Source organism: Trachemys scripta, chromosome 5 (genome assembly GCF_013100865.1).
Source record: "Trachemys scripta elegans isolate TJP31775 chromosome 5, CAS_Tse_1.0, whole genome shotgun sequence".
Taxonomy (NCBI): domain Eukaryota; kingdom Metazoa; phylum Chordata; order Testudines; family Emydidae; genus Trachemys; species Trachemys scripta.
Genome location: NC_048302.1, coordinates 125,586,710 through 125,612,315, shown reverse-complemented (window position 1 = coordinate 125,612,315; position 25,606 = coordinate 125,586,710). Strand labels below are relative to the sequence as shown.

Sequence of the window (25,606 nt, the reverse complement as noted above, 5' to 3'; positions counted from 1 at the left end):
CTAAGTTTCTTCTGATGGGCGTGTACAAAGCCCCCTAAGACCTGATGCTGACCTACAGCTAACAAGCAGCTCAACCAAAACCCAAGTGGGATTCTCTTACTGTGTCCCCCCGCTTATCTCGCCAGCAGAGCCTGACCCTGAAGGAGATCTCAGAGCAGGTGTACAGGCTCTGGCCTCCTTCACATGACAGTTGATGTATCATGTTGAATATCCAATAGCCCAGTAGTTAGGGCACTCACTTGGGATGTGGGAAACCCATGTTTGAATCCCCACTCTGCCAGATATGGAGCAGGAACTTCAATTTGAGTCTCCCACATCCTATGTGACTGCCCTATCACTGGGCGTAGAGTCAGTCTCTCACTGAGATGCCTTTGAAAATCCCCCTAGGTGCCCATCTTCAGATTTACAAATTCATTCTGGCTCTAAGTCACTTTTAAAAATGGGACTTTGGATCCCAAGTCACTGAAGCACCTTTGAAAATTTTACCTTGAGTGTTAGTGACAAGAAATAAAAAACCCATAAGAACAGCTGCTGTGGGTCAGACCAATGCTCCATCTAACCCAGAATCCGGTCTTCTGACAGTGGCCAGTGCCAGATGCTTCAAAGGGAGTGAACAGAACAGGGCAATTATTGAATGATCCAGCCTGTTATCCAGTCCCAGCATCTGGCAGTCAGAGGTTTAGGGTCACCCAGAGCATGGGGTTGCATCCCTGACCATCTTGGCTAACAGCCATTGATGAAACTACCCTCCGTGAACTTATCCAAATCTTTTTTGAATGCTATTATACTTTCAGCCTTCACAACATCATTGGGCATTGAGTTCCCCAGGTTGACTGTGCATTGTGTGAGGAAGTACTTCCTTATGTTTGTTGTAAACATATTGCCTATTAATTTAATTGGGTGACCTTTGGTTAATTTGTTATGGGGTAAATAATACTTCCTTATTCACTTTCTTTACACCATTCATGATTTTACAGAACTCTATCATCTCCCCCTCTTAGTCATCTCTTTTCTAACATGAACAGTCCCAGTCTTTTTAATCTCTCCTCATATGGAAGCTGTTCCATACCCCTAATCATTTTTGCTGCCTTTCTCTGTATTTTTTCCAATTCTAATATAGCTTGTTTGAGATAGGGTGACCAGAACTGGATGCAGTATTCAAGGTGTGGGTGTATCATGGATTTATATAGTGGCATTATATTTTTTGTCTTATTATCTACCTCTTTCCTAATCATGGCTAACATTATTAGGTTTTTTTGAGTGCTGCTGCACATTGAGCAGATGTTTTCAGAGAACTATCCACAATGACTCCAAGATCTCTTTCTTGAGAGGTTTAGACCCCATCATTTTATAGGTATAGTTGGGATTATGTTTTCCAATGTGTATACCTTTACATTTATCAACACTGAATTTCATCTGCCATTTTCTTGCCCAGTTTTGTGAGATCCCTTTGTATCTCTTTGTACTCAGCTTTGGACTTAACTATCTTGAGTAATTTAGTACCATCTGCAAACTTTGCTGCCTCACTGTTACCCCTTTTTCCAGATCATTTATGAATACGTTGAAAAGCACTCGTCCCAGCACCAATCCTAGGGGGACCCCGCTATTTACTTCTCTGCACTGTGAAAACGACAGCTTATCCCTACCTTTGTTTCCTATCTTTTAACCAGTTATTGATCCATGAGACGACCTTCCCTCTTAGCCCATAACTGCCTGCTTTGCATAAGAGCCTTTGGTGAAGGACCTTCTCAAAAACTTTCTGAAAGTCCAAGTACACTGCATTGACTGGATCACCCTGGTCCACAGGTTTCTATGTTTCTAATTCTAACTGATAAGTGATGAACGATTTCCCTTTACAAAAGCCATGTTGACTCTTTCCTAACATATTGTTTTCATCTGTGTCTGATAATTCTGTTCTTTACTATAGTTTCAACCAATCCACCAGTTAGGCTTACTAGCCTATAATTGCCAGGATTATCTCTGGAGTCTTTTTTAAAAACAATTGTTGTCATGTTAGCTATCCACCAGTCATCCGGTACAAAGGATGATTTAAGCAATAGGTTAGATACTACAGTTCTGCAATGTCATAGCTGAGTTCCTTCAGAACTCTTGGGTGAATACTGTCCAGTCCTGGTGACTTATTAATGTTTAATTTATCAATTTGTTCCCAAACCACTCCTATTGACATCTCAATCTGGTACAGTTATTCAGATGTGTCACTTAAAAAGAATGGCTCAGGTGTGGGAATCTCCCTCACATCCTCTGCAGTGAAGAACAATGCAAAGAATTAATTTAGCTTCTCTGCAGGGGCCTTGTCTTCCTGGAGTGCTCTTTTAGCCCTTGATCATGCTAAAGGAGCTCTCAACTTCCACTGACTGCACTGGGAATTAAAGGTGCTCTGCACCTCACAAAAAGAGATGCAGGACTGAGCCCTTACTCAAAAGGTACCCGAACTGGAGTTCCAGTACTCTCTAAAAGTGCTTAGACTTTACAGTGAGAAGTGACATATAAATGTAGGTGCATTGGTAGGAACATAGGAATTGCCAGACGGGAGCAGACCTGAGATCCGTTTAGTCCAGTATCTCATCTCTGACAGTGGCCAGTACCAGATGCTTCAATGGAAGGTGTGGGAATGCTGCATAGTAGATGTGGGATAATCTGCCTCTTGCATTAGGTCTCATTCTGATCTCACATACTTAGAGATTGGCTTAAACCCTGAAGCATGAGGTTTAATATCTTTCCACAATTTTTGTTATCATTAACTCTGGATAGTCTTGACACCCATATAAGGGTCCAGAATCATGTCAAGTTCTCTGCCTCCAATACTCTCCATGGCAGTGACCTCAACTGCATATTGAGCAGAGGTTTTTATTGAGCTGTCAATAATGATGCCCATGTCTTTCTTGAGTTGATAAAGATAGCCCTTATAGGGCTTCATAGAGCTTATCACTGAAGAGTGGGGGCTTTCTCTATTCCTGACCTAGCCAAATCCCTAACCAGTGACACGTCTGCCTTGAAATAGGCATAAGATACAAAAGATAAAACCGGTGATGCTGGATCAGACCCAAAATTTACCAACTCCTGCATCTTGCCTCACTGTCCGGCAACAAACAAACAACTCCAGAACAACAGCTGGATTAGCCAAACAGCTGATTGCACTCAAAGCATAACTTCCAGAAAGGCCTCCAGTCTGATTTGAAGCTATCAAGAGATGGAGAATCCACCATCTCCCTGGATAGTTTGTTTCAACATTTAATCACCTCACTGCTGGAAATCTGAATTTGTCTGGTTTGACCATCCAGTCAATAGTTCTTGTTATGTTTTTCTCCACTGGATCAAAGAGCCCTTTAGAACATGATATTTTCTCCCTGTGAAAGTACTGATGCACTATAATCAAGTCACTTCACAATCCTCTTTTTGATAAGCTAAATAGACTAAGTTGTAAGGCATTTTCTCCTGCCCTCAAATCATTTTTGTGGCTCTTTTCTGCATCCTAGCCAATGTTTCAGGATTGCGTGCTATATCAGGGATGTTATAAGGGTATCAATATTTTCTTTTATATTAGCAGTATTGGAAGCTGCGTGTGTGACCATCTGCTACTGCATATTGTGCAAGCCCCCTTTACATTTCCCCTTTTGTCCTGTATATGTGGGTATACAATGCACATCAGGGCCCATTCTTGCAATAAGGTCCATGCAGGCAAACCCATGTGCTAGCACAGAGATGGTTTGAAGTCACTAGGGCACTGCATGTATGCAGTGATCTGACCACACAGAGCTCATTGCAGGGCCAGGGCTCAGGTTATCTTAGAAGTGGAGCATTTCCTATTAACTGATCTTGAGCTCATCTTTAAAACTAAAGCTGGGCTTCAAGCTGCAAATTTGTATCCCGCATCTGGATTTTTAATGCCCCAAAGATTGGGGGAATCTGGATCCAGGGTTTTAATATGGCCCATTATAGAGCTACTGGCCAATTGCAAAAATTAGATTCAGTCTCAGTTCAGATTGTGAAAACTCTCATATTCCAGGGTTCTGGTCAGTTGCATCTCTATTCAAAATGTTTAACAAAGCCATCATATAAATGTAATTAAATTCTTCACAATATGCATTTGTTTGTTTTCTACACTGAAAAAAGAAACAGATGCCTCCCTAAAGCTCTTTAGGGCAATGAAAACACAAAGAAATAGGAGAAATTTCTCAGTCAAAATATTCTATTAACAGATTAAATGGTAACATCCAGAGCTCAAAGTGAAAACGTTTTTGGTGCCACTCAAAATGTTTTTTGGTTCTTGATGAGAATGAAAATGTAAGGATTTGACTAGGGAGAGGCAGGATCTCTTATTTTAACAATGATGAGCTCAGTTTTCAAACTTGGGCCTCCAGTTTGGGATCTGAGCACTCATCTCAACATGGAGACGCTTACATCGGCTCTTATGGCACCTAAATGCTGATTTGAGTAACACAATGTAGAACAAGTGCCCTAATTTAGTTTTGGAAATATGAAAGTTGTGATCTGAGTTTTTGAATAAATTAGTTTTTGCTGGCAGAGGGACAGGCAGACAATTGTATTTACCTTAAACTATTTGGTAGGAAAATCACCTCCTATTCTGTGTTTGTCAAACAATCAAGTCATTTTATGTATTTACACTAAGTAAATACAATTATTAATAATTACCACAACAACATTTGGTTGCTTAAAGACTACTTCGTTCCTTATGGAATCAAAACATAAAACAGGGAAGGGGGCAGGGAAACTCTGGAGAAATGAACTACCTCAGTAATGGACAGTAGAAAAATAGATTCTCTTTGAATCCCATGCTGTAACCTGTAACAACAATCTTAATAAGCTAGACCTTTTCCATTGCAGAAATGAATTATCTAGCAATAGTCTTTAGAGAAAACAAAAGGGAACAAAGTAGGGAACCTTGCTGCCTCGACATCAGAGGCGTTCTGCTTGGAAACAGGCTTGCAGGACTGGCAGCCTCAGATCCTAGTCCAAAGCCCACTGAAGTCAATGGCAAGACTCCTTGTGGCTTCAGAGGGCTTTGGATTGCTGAATTTTGTCAGTTAGGGAACAAATTGGGATCGTAACAGGTTCTGCGTTCATTGGTTTTGACCCACTGTCCTTTATATATTACTACGTAATGCACCATTAATAGATGTTGTGCAATGCTGCTTTAGTAATAGGAGATCTCGCTGCAGGTCTTTGCTATGAAATCTTTGCTGAGAGGCACGGAGGCCAGCGATATTTATGTGCAAATGAATGGATTAGCCAAGTGCAGATAAATGACATTGCGAATGCAAAAGGAAGGCATCCTATGTGATTTGATGTTGTAGGAGCTTTGTAGGTTACACTGGCATTCCACTGATTCAGTGTAGCTACTCCTTCGTCTAAGTCAGATCAGAATCAGGCTCATTTGTTTCCCAGCCCTCCCTCTCTTCTCACAGTAGTCAGAAAGTTCTAAGGCTGATTTAATTAATAATACTAATAAAAAAACTTCACATGGACGTCCCCTAATTCTTGAACTTGACAATTTTGACTAATGATCTTAGCAAACGGGCATTGTTGGGAAGCATTTCAGATGAAGTGGTTTCAATAGACCAAGATGCCTGTGGAATCTGGTTGGTTTGTGTTCATTAACTGCCGCATAAATGAGGGCCAAATCCTAGACCCAGTGCACAGTCTATGTAAAAGGGACGTGTGTGAAGGAGATACGTGGAGAGGTCAGGGGAGAATCCTCAACACCCAGCTGTGGAACCTAAAGTTACAGGAGACCATGCAGCTGCTGTATTCCCTCTTAAGCAGGGATATTGTGGTTCTTTGATAGATCTACATAGATCACCAGCCTTGCTCTTGTCTATCCTCCACTGGGCATAGGGACAGCCTGAGGAGCTGTGCTTATTGGCACTTGGGGTATGTTTGCGGGCTCTCCACATCCTGTCTTTTATGCAGCGGAAAGACTCCAGTGCTAGCCTTCTGCTCAACATCATTGCATCTTGAGTTGTTGATGGAGCAGAAGGGATGTGATCTTGAAACCCCACTGGGCCAGGGCAAATGTGAGGAGTGCAGCAATGGAATCCATAGAGATATGCTGGAGCCCTGAGAATCCACTGCCCGCAAAGGGCAGAAGGGCTAAAGAACTTACTTGGACTCCACGCCCTTACTGCCCCTCTTCTACAGACAGCAAGATCAATGATGGCAACTAGGATCACTTACGGCATCCAGGTGCTAGACCAGTTCAAGACAGAAGAACTGCTGGAGCATTTTAAGTTAACGCTAGCTTGCAGCAATAGCATGGGTTGGGAGTGGCTGCTCTTTAGCATTATCCCCTTTGGCACCTATACTGCTCCAAATCGTAGGTTTATCAAAAATGCATGATTGCCATGGAAGGGCTGCTGGGGGCTAGTTGTGCGGGGGGGAGGGAGAGGAGGGGCTCATCATTGTATGTAGCTGCCTGGTCTGTCTACCTAATTCAGATGGCTATTTTGTCCCAGAGTTGATGTGGTTTTGTTCCTGGGTGTGCTGCCCAGCAGATGAAGGTGTGACATTTTAGACAGTGGAGCCCAGGCTGTCCTGGGGTGTCTTGGGATGGCTGAAAATTTTGAATCGTGTGGGATTGGGATGGTGAGGAGAGCCAGCTCAGGGTTTCTCTACAGCCTTCAAAGGCAGCTTGTGCTACTTTCCCAGCTGTAGACAGCTAGGAGAGGTTCCCCATGCCAAAGTGGACAATTCCTCTTTTAGTCATGCTAAGCTGCTGACCTCAGGGAAGCAGAGTGGCTATTTTTAAAGAGCAACCTCCGCTTTACTCAAACAAGGGAAAATGGGAGCCTGAACCTTACTTACCAGAAACCCCCAGGCATCATGAACCTCCACTGAAGAAATGGAGTTCAGATGATCAAGACTTCACTGCACCTGGTATTTAGCAATGTGACCACTGATACGTGTTACAATCATCAATACCTGTGTTTACTATCAGAATAGCAATCTTCTTCATAAATCTCTAAAATGAGTGGGATAGATCTTCAAGGGAAGGAGCCGTGGCTTTACATTGGGGCTGTGTCTCCATAATAGTGCTAATGCATCACATCACAGTATCTGAGAACAATTCATCTCTAAGCAAAATGTTTCAGTGCCATACGACTGGTGCCTTGCGCTACCTATTCCTTTTATGTTAGAAAATCACCACTCGTTCGTCCCAGGAGTGGGGGTAGGGAGGCTGCAGAAAACGCTGCCTACAAATTGGAACAGAATTGCCTGTATTAGAGCTGGATTCTGCAAAGGAAAAATTAAGTGGCATTAGAGCATGGCAAGAAAATCACTGTGTATGTCTGTCTATCTATCTATCTATCATTAATTAATTTTCTTGCCTTATATAATTTTAACATGATTATAGTATAATATAGATACATTTTAATTTTAATTCCACATATACATAGATACAATTGTGTGTGTGTGTATGTATGTATGTATATATATATATTTTAGTTTCTAATTTTTAATGGTGTGTGCACACACATATAAACATATATAGAGAATTAAAAATATGAAGCTAAATTCCAGCAGAAAACTTTTTTATTGAGCTCCAACTGTTCTGCTGTTATTCATAACCCAGTTTCCTCTCTCACAAAGAGACCTTTTGCATGGTTTTTCCTTCTGCCTCTATAACAGCTGCTCTCAGTGTTGTATCCTGAGTGATGATGAGGTTCTGAAAGTGTTTTTTTGGAACAGATGGCCAGGAGAGAGCTGGGGAATGTGCCAGCAGAAAGCTGGGGAATGTGCCAAATCCTGCAGTGACTGAGTGCTTTGGGTTCCAGCTCGCGTGCCTTTCCCCTGCCCTCTGCCCTAAGTGGCGCCAGCAGGACTTCCCAACTAGCACTCTGAACATCTGGAGTCTGCGACTGCCAGGAGAGAGAGGCGGGGGGGGGGGGGGCCCTCCCTGCTCCAGCTTAGCTTCCATGTACTCAACAATGTTACTGACTAACAGAACAACTAATCAAAAACAAAGAAGAGGGGGAGGGAAAGAAAAAAGAACCTTGCAAGCTAAACAGCTGCAGCCGCACAGAAAAGCAAACTTACCCACTGCATTGGGTTAACAGTTAACATTATATTCAGAAAGATAACGAAACACGCTCTGCTATCGTTCAAAAGTTTGAGCGGGTGGTGGCGGTGGAGCTGCCACTCTCCTGTATGCGAGGGGAAGCCCACCCAGCATTGTGGGGTGAATTATTTGTGTGGGATACTTAGTGAGGTACCCTGTTCCTGTGCCCCACAACAGGCCCTGGAGAGGCTGGCCAAGGGGAATGCCACAGCCGCTGTGGGCGCCATGGAGCCGTGCTCAGGGATTCGGGATGCAAGGGGGTTTGGAGTGAAGTCTGGAGAGAAGGCAGCAGCATGGCTAGTATATCCACAACTTTGTAGATCCACTGGTGAAATCCTCTTGCAGAGTCAGCAGCCATAGTACAGCTCATGTGCTATAACAGCAGCTAGGTTAGTGCTCTGTGGCCTGAGATGAGGATACGGCCCCCATGAAGTCCCTTGTGCAAAGCCATTTACTCAGATTTTATGTCCCAGGCACTGCCTGTTTGTAGGCATGAGTGGGGGAGGAGGGAAAAGAACAATAAAAAGGATCATTTGTGTTAGTGGTAGGTCTGTGTAATGAATGAAGCTTGTTTGTATCGTGTGCCCCTCTTCTACACAGCAATAGTGTGTGGTAGCACTCTATCAGGGCCTGATCCAAAGCGCACTGCAATCAGGGGAATCTTTCCATTGACTTCAGAGGGCTTTGGATTGTGTTCTGTAGGTGTGTGGAATGCCACACAAAATAGAAAAATATAATACGTATTCTCTTCTCTGACCCGCCCGCTGCAGCTTTTACATCCACAACGCTCACAATAATGCCAACGGAGAGTTCTGCCCGTGACCACACAATATTCCCTACCCCACTGTGTCTGTTTCAAAGGAGCTTATTACCCCATCTCTGTCAGATATGGAATTCTGTGCTGAATTCTGCCCCTGGATGAGTATCCAGGTCTCCCATTCACTGGGATTCGTGCATGTGCCTTCAAGAGCAGGAGGTGGCTCAAATGATATACATAACAGACTGAAAGGCAAATTTAAAAAATGAAGACCTTCATAAGAATCCTCTCTTCCCCCTTTGCTCCCCATAGCCCATGGCCATTTATTTTACAAAGAGGCATTTGAAGTCTTTCATTTTACCCTTGGTTCCTTTTAAATAGGATCGCCAAACACCCTTAGTCAAGTCTCAGCTAGAATTGCCAGATCACCTTGTGTTTTAGACTTGTTAAGAGCAGCATTTTCTAGCATAAAAGGTTTCAAAGGATAAATCCAACTCTTCTAATTAAGACAATGGAGTGAAAAGAAAAAAATCCATTGTTTTTCCTATTGCAACAGCAAAGTCTGAGCAATAGTCTAATGTCCGGAATAGCAGATAATTCAACATCAAAAACAAAGCAAAAGGCTACATATCATCAGCAAATTCAACATCTGGAGCCGTTGCCTGTCAAAACAAACCCCAATCAGCTACTTTTTGTGTGAAAAGCTCACTGTGCCATAGCACATTCTGTAACCTGCTTGAGAATTGAGAGTGACACGAGAGAAGGAGACAAACCACAATAAAATAAAGATGACCGTAGATAAAGGTACTGGGGGATGGAGTGAAGTGAAGGACATTGCTTGGGGACTTGACTGTCTTTACTTGGCTCGTTATAATTTTAAAGAGCAAGGAACAAACAACCCAAAGTCGATAATTCAGCAGAACTACCCAGTGAACTGCAACTTTTGAAAACTGATTAAAAACACACCGAGTTCTTGGAAAACGTGCCGACTTCAAAATTAACGAGAGAGCAGTGGTTTCAGTCCAAGACACTGTATCCTCATCCAACAGTTTAAGGAAGACCCCCCGCAGAAGAGAGATCTTTTTACACCACCTGAAGTCCAGAGCTCAGTTCTTTTATGAATAAATATCCCAGCCTTTTAATAATGATTTCAGTGTTTTCATATCTGATATTTACACTGCTATGGATTATGGGGCTAGAGGGAAGGCAGAGGAAATTAAGCAGATTCTGATTTTAGGTATAAAGAAGTGGGTTTTTCCTACATTTAAATAGATTCACCTCACCCCATTTTTAAAAGCTAAAGATCACATTCTTGTAATTTAAAGGTCCCAATCCAGCACCCTTTGATGTCAAAAGGAGTCTTCCCATTAGCTTCAAAAGGTGTCAGATTTGGCCCTGATGGTGACAAAACTGTCCTTGGGTGTACTTTCATTGGCACCAGGGGGAGCTTCCAAATTCTGCTAACCAATAGAAGTGCTGGTTTGCTCTCTGCGCTCTGACTGGTTGCTGGAATTATTGACTGGTTAGTGTGTCCAATCAATGGCTCTTAGTTTTGTTCTTCGCCTTGACTGAGCGCCTTCTTGCCAGCACATTAGGAAATACTGCCCAGGATAACTTGACACTTGTTGATTCATCTGGAAGAATCTGCTTTGCTGGATAGAGACTACGGGCCTAGTTCTGGCCTTGGATAAACCTGAAGATGTTTCCTGAAATATTCCCCTTCCCAGCTGGGACCTCTAAACATAAACATTGTGTTTGTGAGACTCAGAAATAGAAACTGATCAGTCTGGTATCAATGTGTAGGAGACAAAGCCCCCCCCCCCTTCTATTTCTGAGCAGGCATTTGGGGAGGGCTGGGCTTGCGTTTCTTTGGGAATTTGAGGGTTAGGAAGATTTTGTTTTGTGACGTGATTATTGTTGCTGACTAGTGGTTGTATGTGGGGGCGGGGGAATGTGCTGCTGTCCAGTGAGAGTTTCTGCAAATGGGAGAGATCTTCTTTTATGTTCGAGTGAAACTGAGAGAATAAACAGCATAAATGTCAGGATTTAGATGTTTAGTTGTTTATTAAAGACCAGTCCAAACCTAAACCACAGCTCAGAACACCCATGAATCTGGAGCAGTTTGAAATCTGGGATTTTTATGTCTTTAACCCTTCTTTTAGTTTCCATAATCTTGGACACTGGTTCTCAAACTATTGGAGATCCATCATCCAAAAAACTGGTCTGCCATCCACCATCTCCTGATCCTTTGCAGCTTGCTGGGGTGCTGAGTTTGGGGCAAGTGGGGCACTGGTTCTGGGCTGTGCTTCTCTTCTCTCGCCCCACGAGCACTATTTGAAAAGGCTGTGAAGTTGACTGTCCTGTCCTCTGCCACAGACTCAGCGCTATGCAGGAGAGGAGGGAGTGAGGGATGGGACTGCTGCCCTGTGGGACTGAAGGGGATGGAGCAGGGGCAGGGTGACAACAGGAGGCACAGAGAGGTAGAGAATTGGTCTCTTTCTGCCCCTGCCATGGTTCCTTCTCACCATGAAATTACGCCATTTTTTTTTTCTTAACCTGTGGGATAAGACCATCCAGGTGATCCCTTGCAACCCACCCCATTGGTTAAGAAACAATGACGTAAAGTGTTAGCAATATATGTAAGGAATGTCTAAGTCGACTCTGTCCTCTGGACCTTTCAGTGTGTCTCAGCCTGATTTCTGTCGGTATTTTAAATAGTAACCATGTTGGAGCATGGGATTTGTCTTTTTGTGTATGTCTTGTATGGGACAGAGTACGAAGGTGCGCTAAGTCATAAATATTAATCGTGTCAGCTAAAGGAAGAGGCCGGGAGAGTGCAATTCTGTTTTATTTATAAATTGGGTTTCTGAAAAAAGTATTTATTGGGGAAAAAATGAGGAAACCTTTCTGAATCAGAGGTAGATCTTACTACAACCGAAGAAGGTGAATACTGCTCAGCTTAGCTGTCCATTCATCCATTAAAGTCCTGCTGATTTATTATCCTGCATGACAACTGGGTACAGAATGCGGAGGGAAGTTCAATTCAAGTTTACAAAACTCTTTTTGTCGTAAAACTCTGAACAAAGACATCAATCACTCTTTTAATTTACCCATGTCACTTTCCTAGAGGAAAGCTGGCAGAATGCTCAGTTTCCTCTTTAACGCGGCTTGATGATGATTTCCCCTAATTGGTTCAATGTTAAGTAACCTGAAGGAATGCAATGTGTAATTAGATTTAGTGTTGTTTCCCCAAGATACCCATATGTTCTTCAGGTCAGACATCTCGCTAATGTGTTTATATGTACAGTGTCTCCATTAGCTACTTCTTTTTTATTTTGTTGTCAGACGATTTTTTTTGGAGATAAGCGTTCGATTAAACAAAACAGAAAACACAGCTGAGTGATTGTGTTTTATGATCTACAAAAGGCGACCCAGGGCTGGTTTGTTTTAACAAATAACAGCCACAAGACAATGCTAATAGGATCGTGGTCATGTTAAAGTGTGTTGGGCAAGTAGCGAGAGGAAGAGCTTGGCCCAGAGAATAGGAAGGATGGAAAAGTTTTTGATTAGAGAGGAATGTGGTTGTTACAAGATCACACAGATTGGGGGGGAGAGGAGGTGAAGAAAACCAAAAAATGGGGAAAGAATAAGGAATAAAAATAAGGAAATGTTCAAAGGATGGAGAAAGAAGGAAACCACCTTGGATTATTTGTGTTATTTTGTTCTCTTGAAACATACCTTCCTTTTTTTAGATCTCCCTTCTGCCTGCAAGGTCCTAGTGCACTGCTCCACGCATTCTGAGAAGCTCATGTTACTGTGGTCAGCGCTGTAATCCATGTCAGCTAGTCTGGCCAGGGAAAGGATATAGTTACAGGCTATTCTCAAAATGGCCAGTTTGGACAACTTTTGACCATAAGAATAGCAGGGAACCTAGAAAGGGTAACAGGAAAAAAAAAATTAGGCCAGACAAACAAAATATCTGTGCTCGAAGGCATGACAAAACAATTGTAGGTTATTTATTTAGCAGTTGTTTAACATAAATAGGAGTTTGACTGATAAAAGGCCATATGGTGCCATCAGTTTTTTTCTTTTTAAAGAGAACTCCCCTGCTGATCTCCATGGGAATGAAACCAGTGTGAGATGTCTTGATTTCAGCAGGGGCAGTTCTGCTTAAAATCTGATGGCAGGATATGGCCCGGAATGTTTACTCTAATTCGGTTTTGTGCTTAGTTGCCTGGCTGGTTTCATTTGGATACTGCAACCTTTGTGCCAGATTCTGATCCCCTCACTCACACTGAGTAGCACCCAGGGGCGGTGCCAGGGTTATTGCCGTCCTAGGCAGCAGCGCTCCTCCTCTGAGCATTCAGCAGCGGGGGTCCTTCCGCTTCCTGTCTTCGGGGCACTTTGGAGGCGGGTCCCGGAGCGAGTGAAGGACCCGCCGCCGAATTTCCGCCGAAGACCCGGAACGGAAGGACCCCCTCGCCGCCGAATTTCCGCCAAGGATGGCAAAATGCCGCCCCCCCCCCCCAAATCTGCCGCCCTCGGCGACTGCCTAAGGTTGCCTAGTGGAAGCGCCGGCCCTAGTAGCACCTTACTCCACAAGCAGCCACACTGACTTAAGTGGGACTCCTTGTAGAGTACCGTACTATAGTGCGAGCGCGTGAGGGTATCCGAATCTGGCCCCTTGAGCTTTGACAACAACAATCAGCACTTACAGCAGATGTAGATGTAAAAATACAGCATCGTTGCCGAGTAGAACCTTGAGACAGTAATTCTCACTCAGGTAATCCACACGCCATAAATCTGATGAAAGACCCAGCAGTCTCACCCCATTTCTCAGCCAAGATTTAACAGCAGAGGGCTGTGGTGAGGTCTTATATTACGAATAACTTCAGACTTTCACAGAACATACTCCTGAATGTTTTCTAGTATAATATGAAGTATTTGAATAATAAAAACTAATAACTAATAATAATAAATTAATAAAAATAACTGGCACTTGTATAAATAAATAAATTACAATAGCATTGATTTATTTAAAATCATGGTCTTGCAAAACTCTTAAGTACATGCTTATCTTTAATACATGAGTAGCCCCACTGTACTCAGGTCCAATTTTAAAGAGAACTCTCCCAGCTGAAGTCAATGGTATTATTCTTGTGCTTTGCTGGACTCACCAATTTACAGAACTGCCAGTGGGCCTTGCACTCAGAGAAAATCAGTGAGATTCTCCTGCATATAGAAAATTGGACTCTGAGGCCTGGTCTACACAACAGAGTTAGGTTGATGTCAGGAAGCCTATGTCAACCTAATTATGTCAGTGCACACACTACAGCTTTGCTCCCGCCGATATAAGTGCCCTACTATGCCAACATCATAACTCCACGTCCACGAGAGGCGTAGCGCTTATGTCAGTGTGGTTAGGGCAATGCAGCGTCTGTGTAGATACTGCATTTCTTAGATCAGCTATTGGCTGTCACCCCAGGGCAGGTGGGAGGGCTCTAAGGGACCAGAGAGCCAGGGCGGGGGGCAGCTGGGCTCCCAGCGGGGAACTGCGAACAGAGCCCCCACACTGTCACTCTTAATTCGGTGGAAGCGCTCCTGGTGAGGATGTACACTACCGACAGAAGAAGGGCAATGTGGACATGAACCACCACAGTAATTACTGCGGTGGCTGTAAGTTGACCTAACATAGGTTGACTTAAGTTTGTAGTGTAGACATGCCTTGAGTTATTTATCTGAAACCCATCCCTGTACACTAGTTACCCAGGCTGGCTGTCTTTCTGTCAATCTAAGATTTTATACTATACCCATCACCGGAATACCTGAACTCTTCTGTACTGTCTGACTGCCCAGCAAAGTCCCTTTCACCCTGATCCTGGGGTTGTTAGACAATTGGGGAAGCTTCCTTTGTGCTTTTGCCCTTCTCATCCATGTCTCTCCCCCCAGGTTGTCTCCAGGTCCGTGAGCAGATAATGCAGAGCGTACAACCAATACTCTGAACCAAATTCATCCCTGGCGTAATGCTATTGATTTTAATGGAGGGATTCCAATGGCCCTCCATGTCCAACATGTTTGCCAAACACATAGTCTCTCAGCTTGTAGGATGTGGGTTTGTCTGATGAGACCTCAAAGAGTATCTTGCACTTCTCCAGAAACAAGCCAACAAATTTCACAGGATTTTCCTCAAATTTTTAAAATGTATAGCACAGTATTGGTAATACTGGGAATGTAGGGAACCTGCTCTTCTCTCTCCCTCTCTTTGGAAAACCCGTCTTCCACTTGGTGGCATTCTCACAGCACATGAATCAGGGACCCGCTCTAATGTTTACTAAGTAATAGAGCCACCTCCTGTGTTCTGTTGTATTGGTGTGCTGGGGAGCAGTCTCCTTCCTTTATGCCAAAAGCAAGCCAGGATCGCTCTATAGGAACACTCAAAACATTCTCACGTAACAATCATGTTAAGCATCGTCCATAATGCTCCCCAGTAAATCAGTGGCCTGGCTACGAATGGAACACAAGAATTCTATTGGCACTTAGGCCTGGGCTACACTAGCGGGGGGGTTCGAACTAAGATACGCAACTTCAGCTACGCTATTCACGTAGCTGAAGTCGAAAGTATCTTAGTTCGACTTACCTGGTTGTCCTCATGGTGGCGAGTCGACCACCGCGGCTCCCCTGTCGACTCCACTTACTCCTCCTGCCAAGGTGGAGTACAGGTGTCGATTTGGGGATCGATTTATCGTGTCTAGACGAGATGCGATAAATTGATCCCCGATACATCGAATACTACCCGCCGATCCAGCGGGTAGTACAGACGTACCCTTAGTCTTGTGTTCTCTCCACTAGCTCACAATTTCTCCCAACAGCCTGTTTACTTGGCTTTCAAGAGCTCCCTACCTACTCTCAATCCTTTGTTGACACTTGCAGCTACCCACTGTGCTTCACTTCCAGTAGCCCCTTGCCTACAACTCCACAATGGACTTAAGCTGGGCATTTTTCTTGTTAAAGGAGACTCCATGGCAGCGACAAAAACAAAATATCTGTTATCATTGGAAGGATATGATGGGGCCAACGAAAATCTCAGATCAAACAGAAGTCACAGCTGATGATCAAAGCAATATGGAGAGCAAAATGGAAGGTTTCAGTGAAAAGTGGGAACGATTTCAAAGTGAGAGCAAGAAAGTTAAATCAAGTGGAAGTAAAACGGACCATGAAATACTTGAGCCTGATGCACACATGTCCGCCAGTTACAAAACAAAAACTGGAGGAAAATATCTTTTCCCTCCTTTGCTTCCCCTCCCTCTCTTTTGTGAAGGTTTTTTTTTTTTTTTTTTTTTAAAGAACAAATTATTTTGTGAGCCATGTTTGTTACAAAGTTCAAGAAAGATCCCTGTGTTAAAATCCTAGAGAAAATCACCAGCTGGGATTAGAAGACACTTTTCCGTACACTGTGACAAGGTATAAATTGGAGCAGCCCCGAGATAAGGGTTTATTCAAGAGCGTGCACACCTGGAGAATTTCAGCTTTTCAGAGAGCAGGATGGTGCGTGCAGTACAGGAACACAGACACATATGGGTTTTCTCTCTAGTAACAATGTTAGAATAGAGGGTTTCCAAGGAGCACTTCCCATCTTGACTCAAATTTAATGGGGGAATTATAAAGAGGCTTGTGCGTTAATTATGAATAGATCTGAGACACAAAGTTCAGATCTGGTCTGGATCCAAACATTCCCCAAAGAGGGGGAGTTCAGATTGGGGTTTTGGTATTCGCCCAAGAGAAAGCCAGAAGTGGACTGCCAGGCATAGGTGTTGCAAGTCTTGGCTATGCACATGTGGTGGGGAAGGACTCTTTCAAGAGCAGGTTTAAATGTCAAGAACAGGTTCTATATTAGAGTATTTCGAGATTTACGGCCTGATTCTGCTCTCACACTGGTGTAACACCAGTATTGGTGTCAGTGATACACTGATTTACACAGGCAGGAGTGAAAGCAGAAGCAGGCTTCTAATTTACTCTTTTAAAGAGAGCAAACCTTTTTTTGCAGCCACACCACCCTTGGCTCATCAGAGCTCAGAAGCTAAGCAGGATCAGGTTTAGTTAGTGCTTGAATGGGGGACATACAAAGATTTAGGATGAACATAAGAACAGCCATACTGGATCAGATCACTGGTCCATCTAGCCCATTATCCTGTCTTCTGACACTGGCCAGTGCCAGATGCTTCAGAGGGAATGAGCAGAACAGGGCAGTTTATTGTCCCCTATTGTCCAGTCCCAGCTTCTGCCAGTCAGAGGCTTAGGAACACCCAGATCATGAGGTTCTGTCTCTGATCATGTTGGCTAAGAGCCATTGATGGAACTATCCTTCATGAACTTATCTAATTTTTTTAACCCAGTTATACTTTTAGCCTTCATGGCATCCCCTGGCAAGGAGTTCCACAGGTTGACTGTGCAATGTGTGAAGAAGTACTTCCTTATGTTTGTTGTAAACCTACTGCCTATTCATTTCATCGGGTGACCCCTGGTTTTTGTGTTATGTGAAGAGGTAAATAAGACTTCCCTATTCACTTTCTCCACACCATTCATGGTTTAATACACCTCTAGCATGTCCCTCCTTAGTCATCTCTTTTCTAAGATGAACAGTCCCAGTCTTCTTAATCTCTCCTCATACTGAAGCTGTTCCATACCCCTAATCATTTTTGTTGTCCTTCTCTGTACCTTTTCCAATTCTAATATATCTTTTTGAGACGGGGTGACCACAACTGCATGCAGTATTCAAGGTGTGGGTGGATCATGGATTTATATAGTGGCTTTACGATATTTTCTGTCTATCCTTTTCTTAATGGTTCCTAACATTCTGTTAGGTTTTTTGACTGCTGCTGCCCATTGAGCAGATGTTTTCAGAGAACTATCCATTCACTATGGGTGAGTTTACTCATAAATGCATGGGCAGGGGGATTTCTAAATTTCAGGCTATGACAGACACTTAATTAGAATGTTCCCTTCATCTCTCTTCCCCCCGCTGCTTCCCAGCTAGTAGCACAGCCTCCAGTTTTACGTATAGAGGAGTTAGGAAGGAAGATTTCTCTAATATGAAAAATGCTGTTGTCTGCCAGAAAGGCAAGGAAATTGGCACTACCCTATATTTATCTATGTTAAGAAGACACTGGGCTGGTATCCCAATGGCAGCTGAAGTTTGGGCCCCGGGATTAATTAGTTAATGTTTGTAAAGTTTGTTGGAGTCTACAAGGGCTAAGTACTATTATTGTTTCCTTGTTCCCCAGACAGGCACAGGCTGGAAGCAATGCAGAGAGCACACTGTAGAAAATGTACTGTAGGAAATAACTCTGCATTGGCAGGAGGATGGATGGGATCTGATGTAACAAGTCTGTTCCATCTCTGATAGCTATGATTCAGAGGCAACGCTTTTGGAACCCAAAGATGCTCCATTTGAAGCCAATGGGAAGTTTGCCATTGGCGTCACGGGATTAGGACCAGGCCCTCAGCCAGCTCTGTGCTCTCTTGTGTCCGATCCTGTCCTATCCCATTAAAGAAATAAAATATGGAAGATGCATCCCATCCCCATCACTGGAGGGAAAGATGCTGTGACATGAGGCCACTGACAGTGGTGTGGAGCAAAGTAAGGGGAAGTCTACACAGCTAAAGCTACACACGGGCCACCCTACCTGAGCTAGCTTGAATCCAATTACCAAGGGTAACAATAGCTGTGAAGACAATACAGCACAGGCTAACGAGCTGAGTGTGTACCCCGGTTCTGGGGTACCTGTGCAGCACTGTCTTCACTGGCATTGTTACCCACCCTAACTGGACTCCAGTTAGCTGGGGTAGGCTAGCTTGTACACAGCTTTCGCTATCGACTTACCCTAAGTGGGGAAAGCAGTGGGTACAGGATCCATTAACAGCTCCCTCAATTAGTAGGACAATAGATATAGTCACAGTAACAGGCCGGATCCTCAGCTGGAGTAAATTAGAGGTGCTCCATTGACTTGGCTGGAGTTATGCCAATTTACATCAGCTGAGGAGCTGGTCCAATATTTCCCTTCCATTATCAAAAGAACATGTTCATTTTCGTACCAATGCCTTATGAGCTCATACCTCTAAACACTATGACGCCCGTTCCACTCTCTCTTTTCACTGGTGTAAATCAGCAGCAACTCTAGCGAAACCAGTGGAGTTGCACTACTATAACGCTGCGTAAGTGAGAGAAGAACCAGGCCCTGGGTAGAGTCGATCCTGCTCTGTTGCACTGCTGTAAATTTGGACTAACTTCGCTGCCTTGCACGGACTTGCTCTGGATTTACATAAGTGTAAATGAGAGCAGAATTTGGCCCCATCTGTAGAGTTGGTAAGGCAACGTTAGGCAGCAAAACGTACAGGCTTATACTATAAAGCAAGACCTCCTGACAGCAAACTGCCTCTACAATTTGCCAGAATAAGCTGCTGAATTTGCCTATCTTTTAATTCCTCTGGTTTATTTTTGTGCTGGGAGTTAAAATATTTTAGAGCCCCACTGGGAAGGTAGTTGGCTGGCTTTTCGATGAGTCCTTTTAGAATACGCAGTGTAACTTAACTGTCTCATTGTTTGTGTTGAGCAATATGCCAAAAAAATTTCCAGAAGGTTCACATGAATGTCTAGTGCTTAATAGCACTGGCTTTATTATATCACTCCTTCCAACCTGAGATGAGTTAGTGTTTCCACAAGGGTTCAGCGACCTCACTGGGGTACTGGCAGGATAGGGGAGTGAGGAGGACTGTTTTCAAGCTCCCACCCATGCCCATTGCTGGGTCTGGTGGGGAGAACTGTTCGCTGGATTTACTCCTAGAAGAAGCTTCCCTACTGCCTCTCTCTCTTGCATAATTTCCCTAGGACTTGGAGAAAGGCAGCATCATGCCTGGGACAGCAAAAGAGAGAGCTCACCACCTTGACGAGTTTAAGAACACGTCCAAAATATCATCACATGTTCCCAAATTGTTATTTAAAGGAACATGTTATTTGAAAAGGGCTGAGGATGAGCGTTTGGTTTTGTCCGATAGCACATGCAGGTGGGTGAGTGTGTGTGTGTGTCATGAAATGGATGTGTAAATAAACAAGAACTAGCACAAGCCACTGATTTTTTGTTTTGTTTGTTTTAATTCTCTGGATATGGATTTTTTTTACAGTTACATTATCTGCCCTGATTGCCCCAAGTGCGCCTGGGATCCCAGACCGTGATTTGTTTGTATTACGGCAGTACCTTGGAGCCCCGGCAAGGAGCTGCGTCGCATTGTGCTAGGTACTGTGTAGGGCTGGTGAAGAATGCATGTGCACGGGGTTCACATATTCTAGATGAGCTGGTGGTACCTTCTGGACTGTGATTCTGTGAGCAAGGATATCTCCAGTGCTGCAGCCCTCCCACTGCCCTATAAGAGCTTTCCCATAGCTAGATATGCCTTATGCATGTCCAGGTGATTTACAGGTACAAGATGGCAAGCAATGCTATATAGTGCATAGGATTATTCTTACGTAGCAGAAAACCCTGACGTTTATTTCAAGTATGGGACTGGGCCCTACTGGTGTGTCTACACTGCAGCTGCAAGTGTGCTACCCAGTCTGGGTAGACAGACTCACTCTAGCTCAGCTCAAGCTAAAAATAGCGGTGTGAACGTTGTGGCACCAGGAGCAGCTCCAGTGAGCCACCTGAGCTTGGACCCAGGGGGCCAAATTCAGCTCAGGAGTAAGCATCACTGAAGTGGCACCTGTTTACACCAGGGCCAAATTTGGTCCCCCTGATCCTTCCGACTCATTTGCCAAACCTGGATTATTGTTCTGCTTCTCTGTGAGCTGCTCTGGCCACTGTCCCCAGGTGTCTGTCAACAGAGCACCTCCTGGAAAACAGCTTCTCAGGCAGTGCTGGCTGCCACGTGGGAAAACTCTACCCTCTCACTGAGGAGCAGGGTCCTGCTTCCCTGTGCCTCCCTCTGCATATGAACGCTGCTCTCCAAGTTATGCCGGGGGCAGAATTAGATAGGACTGGGGTGATAACACTAACGTTATTGATGAATCAAGCTGTGGCCAACACACAAATTGGTCAAGGGACAAAGCACACGCAGGACGTGAATGAAGGTGCTGACAATAACAGTATTGATGATTCGGTGCTTGCGCACTGTCCCACCTCACTGCCACCGTAGTTGCTGAAGAGGATAATCTGAGAGCAGACTAGGGTCAGGCAGGCAGGGACTGGGGGTTGGATCCAATACCCATTGATGTCAATAGGAGTCTTTCCTCTGATTTCAGTGGGAGTTGGATTGAGCCCTAGGGGAGAGGGAAGGATAACTGACTGTGTCTACAGCAGAAAGAGACAATACATATTGTCAGTCACAGGATTTTTTATCAGGTGAAAAAGCCAATTAGACATCAAGCAACAACAGGCACAAGACTGTGTTCTTTGTGTAACATTTTTCCTTAGTTTGGGGAGGTGTGTTGGGAGTTTTCTCTGTTTTCTTTACTTTCTTCTCCCTTGTTCCGTTGCCCAGCTTTGTGTTATCTGTCTAATTTAGATTGTGTGGTGTTCATGGCAGGGGCCTTGTCATCTCCCTTTCCTGTAAAGCACCATGTACTCCCATGGCACTGGAAATCATAATAGTGTAACTCGGAAATGGTTTAAACCGCTCCCGGGCCAGATTAATGTTGCAAAGTTCCGTTGCCACGCACAATGGAAATGCTACACCTGGAGAGCTGTGTTGGGGGATGAGCCTTGAAGGCAGGGATCCTCCCTTGGGGGCACATTCAGCTCTTACTGAAGTCAGTGGGAGTCTCTCTGCTGACAGCATTGGAGCCAGAACAAACCCTGTCGGGCCGGCTCCAACCTGTAGTAAAGTCAACGGGAGGCTTTTCAATGACAGCCAGATCAGGGCCTCAATCTGCTCCTGGTGACACACACACTGTAAGTGACCATCAGTGGGCTGAAGAGTTAAGTCCTGTGGATGTGGGATCTCTTTTACACTCATTCAACTACCAGTGAATAGCAGCCAAGGGAGGGACACGGACACCAGCAGACAGCAGTGAAGGAATGCGAAAGGGCGGTAAATTCAGCTCCCAGTAGCACAAAAAGCTGTGAAAACCGTGAGTAAAACATCCCTGGGACACCCATCAGCCTGGAGAGTGGGCCTATCAACTGCTGAAGAGAAAGAAAGGAGTACAAATGTGGTGGTGGAAAGGTTTAGAAAAATGCTGACCTAGCTGAAGGGGAGGAATGAATCTGTGGAAACATCTGCTCCCAGCATAGCGACTCCAACTCACTGGGGCTCCGTGGACCATATTTTTGAGGAGGAGTTTGAGAGGCGAACATCAAACAAGCTGCATATGTGCCAATGTGGGCAGCTCTCCAGATCAGACAGAGAGATGCGGGCCTCCCCTCCTATCAGTGGAAATCTTGCTGCCATTTGAGTTTTCTCAGCTCTTAAACTGGCTGTTCCAGAATTCAGCACCAGTGGGATGCAAATGAATGACATGGTGGAAGACTCTGCCACTTATTCTGGCATAAGCACCTCTTGCTGCAAAACTGAATTTGTAAACTGAAACGGAGACACTGCTGCATTGTTGCTGGTTACTGAGCTAGCTTTCACAGTGTCTCCGGAGCCTAGCCCAAATAGTGGCGTGTTTGAAAACATGCTGGCATGGGTGTTTCATTCATTCTGATACCATCATTCTGCCTCATTTGAACATGGTTTGGCCTGTTCAGATCTCACTCTTACTCGAGGTTTACAATAATGTACCTTCACTGAAGCCACTGGAATTTCGCCAACATAAGTGAACTCAGAATGAGGTGAGATGGAACTTTGTTCTCATTAACAAAGCACTGGAAGCATGTCTTCTCCCTCTATCGCATCTGGGCTCCTGAAAGACAGTGGCCACCAGGAATGATAGGGGGTACAAGAGAATCTATGGAAACAGAGCCTTGTCATGTCACATGCTCAGATACCATGGTGATGGGCGCGGTATAAGAACCGGAATAGAATAGAATAGAAAATGGCCACACTGACATCACTAGGACAGGCAATGGAAGCCGAACGTTTTTCAGGATGGTGAGCTGTGCGTTAATGGGGGAAACGCCATGGCCCTATATTTGAGGGTCTGTAGCAGGAGTGGCCAAACTTACTGACGCTCCAAGCCGCATACAATAATCATCAGCGTTTGAGAGCTGCAAGACATGCACAATCTGCCGCTTGGAGCAGCACCTGCCGGGGCATGGGGCTTCTGCCCCGATACCCCCACGGGAGTCTAAAGCCCTTAGACTCCCTCTCTGCAGGGCAGAAGCTCCGAGTTCCACCACAGAACAGAAGCCTCAAGCTCCCCACCCCCCACGCCCAGTCTGGTAGGCGAAGAATGGGGAGGGGGGTTGGGGAGGCTCCGTAAACCACACTTTAACTGTAAAAGCGCCACATGTGGCGCATGAGCCACAGTTTGGCCACGCCTGGTCTACAGCTTGTAGCCCCTCTCTGCCGTCTGTGAGACGAGGCAGCAGCAGCAAGAAAAACGAGCAAAAGCGTTTGCACTATTTTAAAGTGTTTTAGTGCATGCAGATAGTGAGGCCCTTTTCTCATTATCCTAGCATGGAGCAGGAACTACCCTGTCGATCCCAACAGTCTTTTGTATTAGTGGGAAGATGTTGCTCTGAGGAAAGAGCCACAGATATCAGGGAATAACTTTTCCAGTAGCCAGTACCAAGAAGTCACTTGTGGAAATCTCTAGGGAAAGAAACTGCTATTCACTTGTGTACCACTCCAGTAATGCTCTGACAGCATTGTCGTCTTAGCAGCTAGATACTACAGAGTGGCTAGGCAGTCTGGTGCCAAGATACTATAGTGATGGATGCATTAGAAATGCAGAGAGAGAGAAATTCATGCTACTAGTGGCATAGATACAAACAGAAGGGACCCAGTGTAGTGCAACAATAACCAACTTCTGCTCTCATTTTAAAAAGCGGAGCTGCTTTCCAGAATATACAACTGCCCTTCTAACTCCCATCTCGGAGGAGAAGTCTGAACAGGGGAGCAGAGTGGGGATAGCTAAGTACTTAACAACATGCCTGGATTACTCTCTCCTTCTGCAAAACAACTGTGGTTGATTCTTCTCCCCACCAGGCAGAAAACAGCCTTACTGCCATCTGGATAGCTAGCAAATACAGCTGAAACATGTGTGCCATATGTGCACAGCTGTATAGTGTACGTATGCCGCTGCCCAGCATGCTGCATGCCAGTTGCTTGATTTAGGGTGGGCTGGGAAGTAGGATTCAGGAACAGGATGGAAAGAGAGAACATATTGCAGAGAAGCAGCATTTTTCTTCTCATTTCACTGAATTGGGCCCCATGCGGCTTAGTAGCTATGGGCCCAATCCTGAAGCCTCTGCTTACGTGAGCACTTTAGCTGAGGCTGCTGCAGGGTCTTATATGAGATAGGGCTGCGGGATCAGGCCCTGTAGCCCTAAACGATTACTTCATAGTCGAATGGACTGAAACTCTGGTGAGCAAAGTCTATTTAAATCCATTTCGCCACAAGCACAATCTGAACGTATAGCTCTGTTGCACTTGCTTTCCAGCCCTCATCTCCCAGTTGCTGGTGTACAACATGACACCTCTGCTTTGATTTCAGAGCTCCTGTTCCCTTCCCAAAGAAGGAGCGTAGGGCTGGGAAACAGAATCAGCAATGGTGACTCTCTTCTGCGCCACTTGCCGCCCAGCCTATGGCAAGGTATCGGTTTCAATGCTTCAGGGAAAGAATCCCAGCTGCTTAAGAGAGCGCTGTGTGATGACAAGGAAGGAATGGAGGAATAACTTAACAAATAAACTGAGGTCTGTGTGTAACCTTCTCCTAGTGGGCAGAGTATGGGGATTACCTCCTGTCCAGCATGCCGGGGGCAGGCATTAAGGCTTCACTTAGTTGAGATCTGCCAGTTTAATCTCTACAAATGAATCTCTGTATAATCCCTATCTGAGCTCTTTGCCCAGGAATGCAAGAAATGTCAGGCAGTTCCTTACCTATGGATGCCTATATCATGCCACAATGGAAGCACATTAAACTTGCTCTGTCCTATATTCAGTACAAAACCGATCACCACAGCTTGAAAGCTGAGTTCAAGGGCGTAGGAATGGGAAGGGGGTTACTAAACTCTGTCGGATTTGTTCAGATATACAGTGTGGGCCTATCCTCAGCTGCTGTCAGCTCCGCTGAATTCAGCATGCTACAGAAGAAGTATCTGCTATAATTTCCCAGGTCTATCTGAACGACGCCGGGAAGGCCTTGCCATTTCGCCATCAGATTTGATACGGGTGATGCAAGTTGGAAGCCAGTGCTCTGCACAGGGGCAGGATGGTTGCTCATCTGTTGAATCTTCCCCCTTGTCACATGTAGTGCCAAGCACATTGTTGGCAGTTAGCGAAAAACAAATCAAAACATCACTAAACGATGATCCATTGACCTATCCCTTCCCCGCGTTGAATTGCCAAGAAAACCTGCCAGTGCTTTTCTTAAGGGAAAACAAACCTCGTCTGGGGAATTACCGCTAAGTTGTCTCTCCACAGCCCAGGCACCAGCCTGTTCAGAGTGCTTCAGCACTGACCTGGGGGCAGCGGCTTTGGGGGTGAGTGGAGAGCTCAGGCTGCTCTCCATGCTCACTTGTTCCTTGCACTCTCAGCTGAATCCAGGGCTGAAATAATTTATGGAGATAGGGCCAAACCCAGGAGTTTAAGAACTT

The 25,606-nt window shown here is 44.7% G+C and overlaps 1 protein-coding gene across 1 annotated transcript in view; it reads right to left on the bottom strand.

Moving 5' to 3' along the window:
• The window catches only part of ATOH8 (atonal bHLH transcription factor 8), a 36,541-nt gene that overhangs the window by 6,612 nt on the left and 4,323 nt on the right, over positions 1 to 25,606 (bottom strand). The window contains exon 2 of the mRNA XM_034772321.1: positions 12,594 to 12,785. Within this exon, the coding sequence (XP_034628212.1) occupies positions 12,594 to 12,785 (192 nt within the window). The remainder of the gene's footprint in view (positions 1 to 12,593; positions 12,786 to 25,606) is intronic.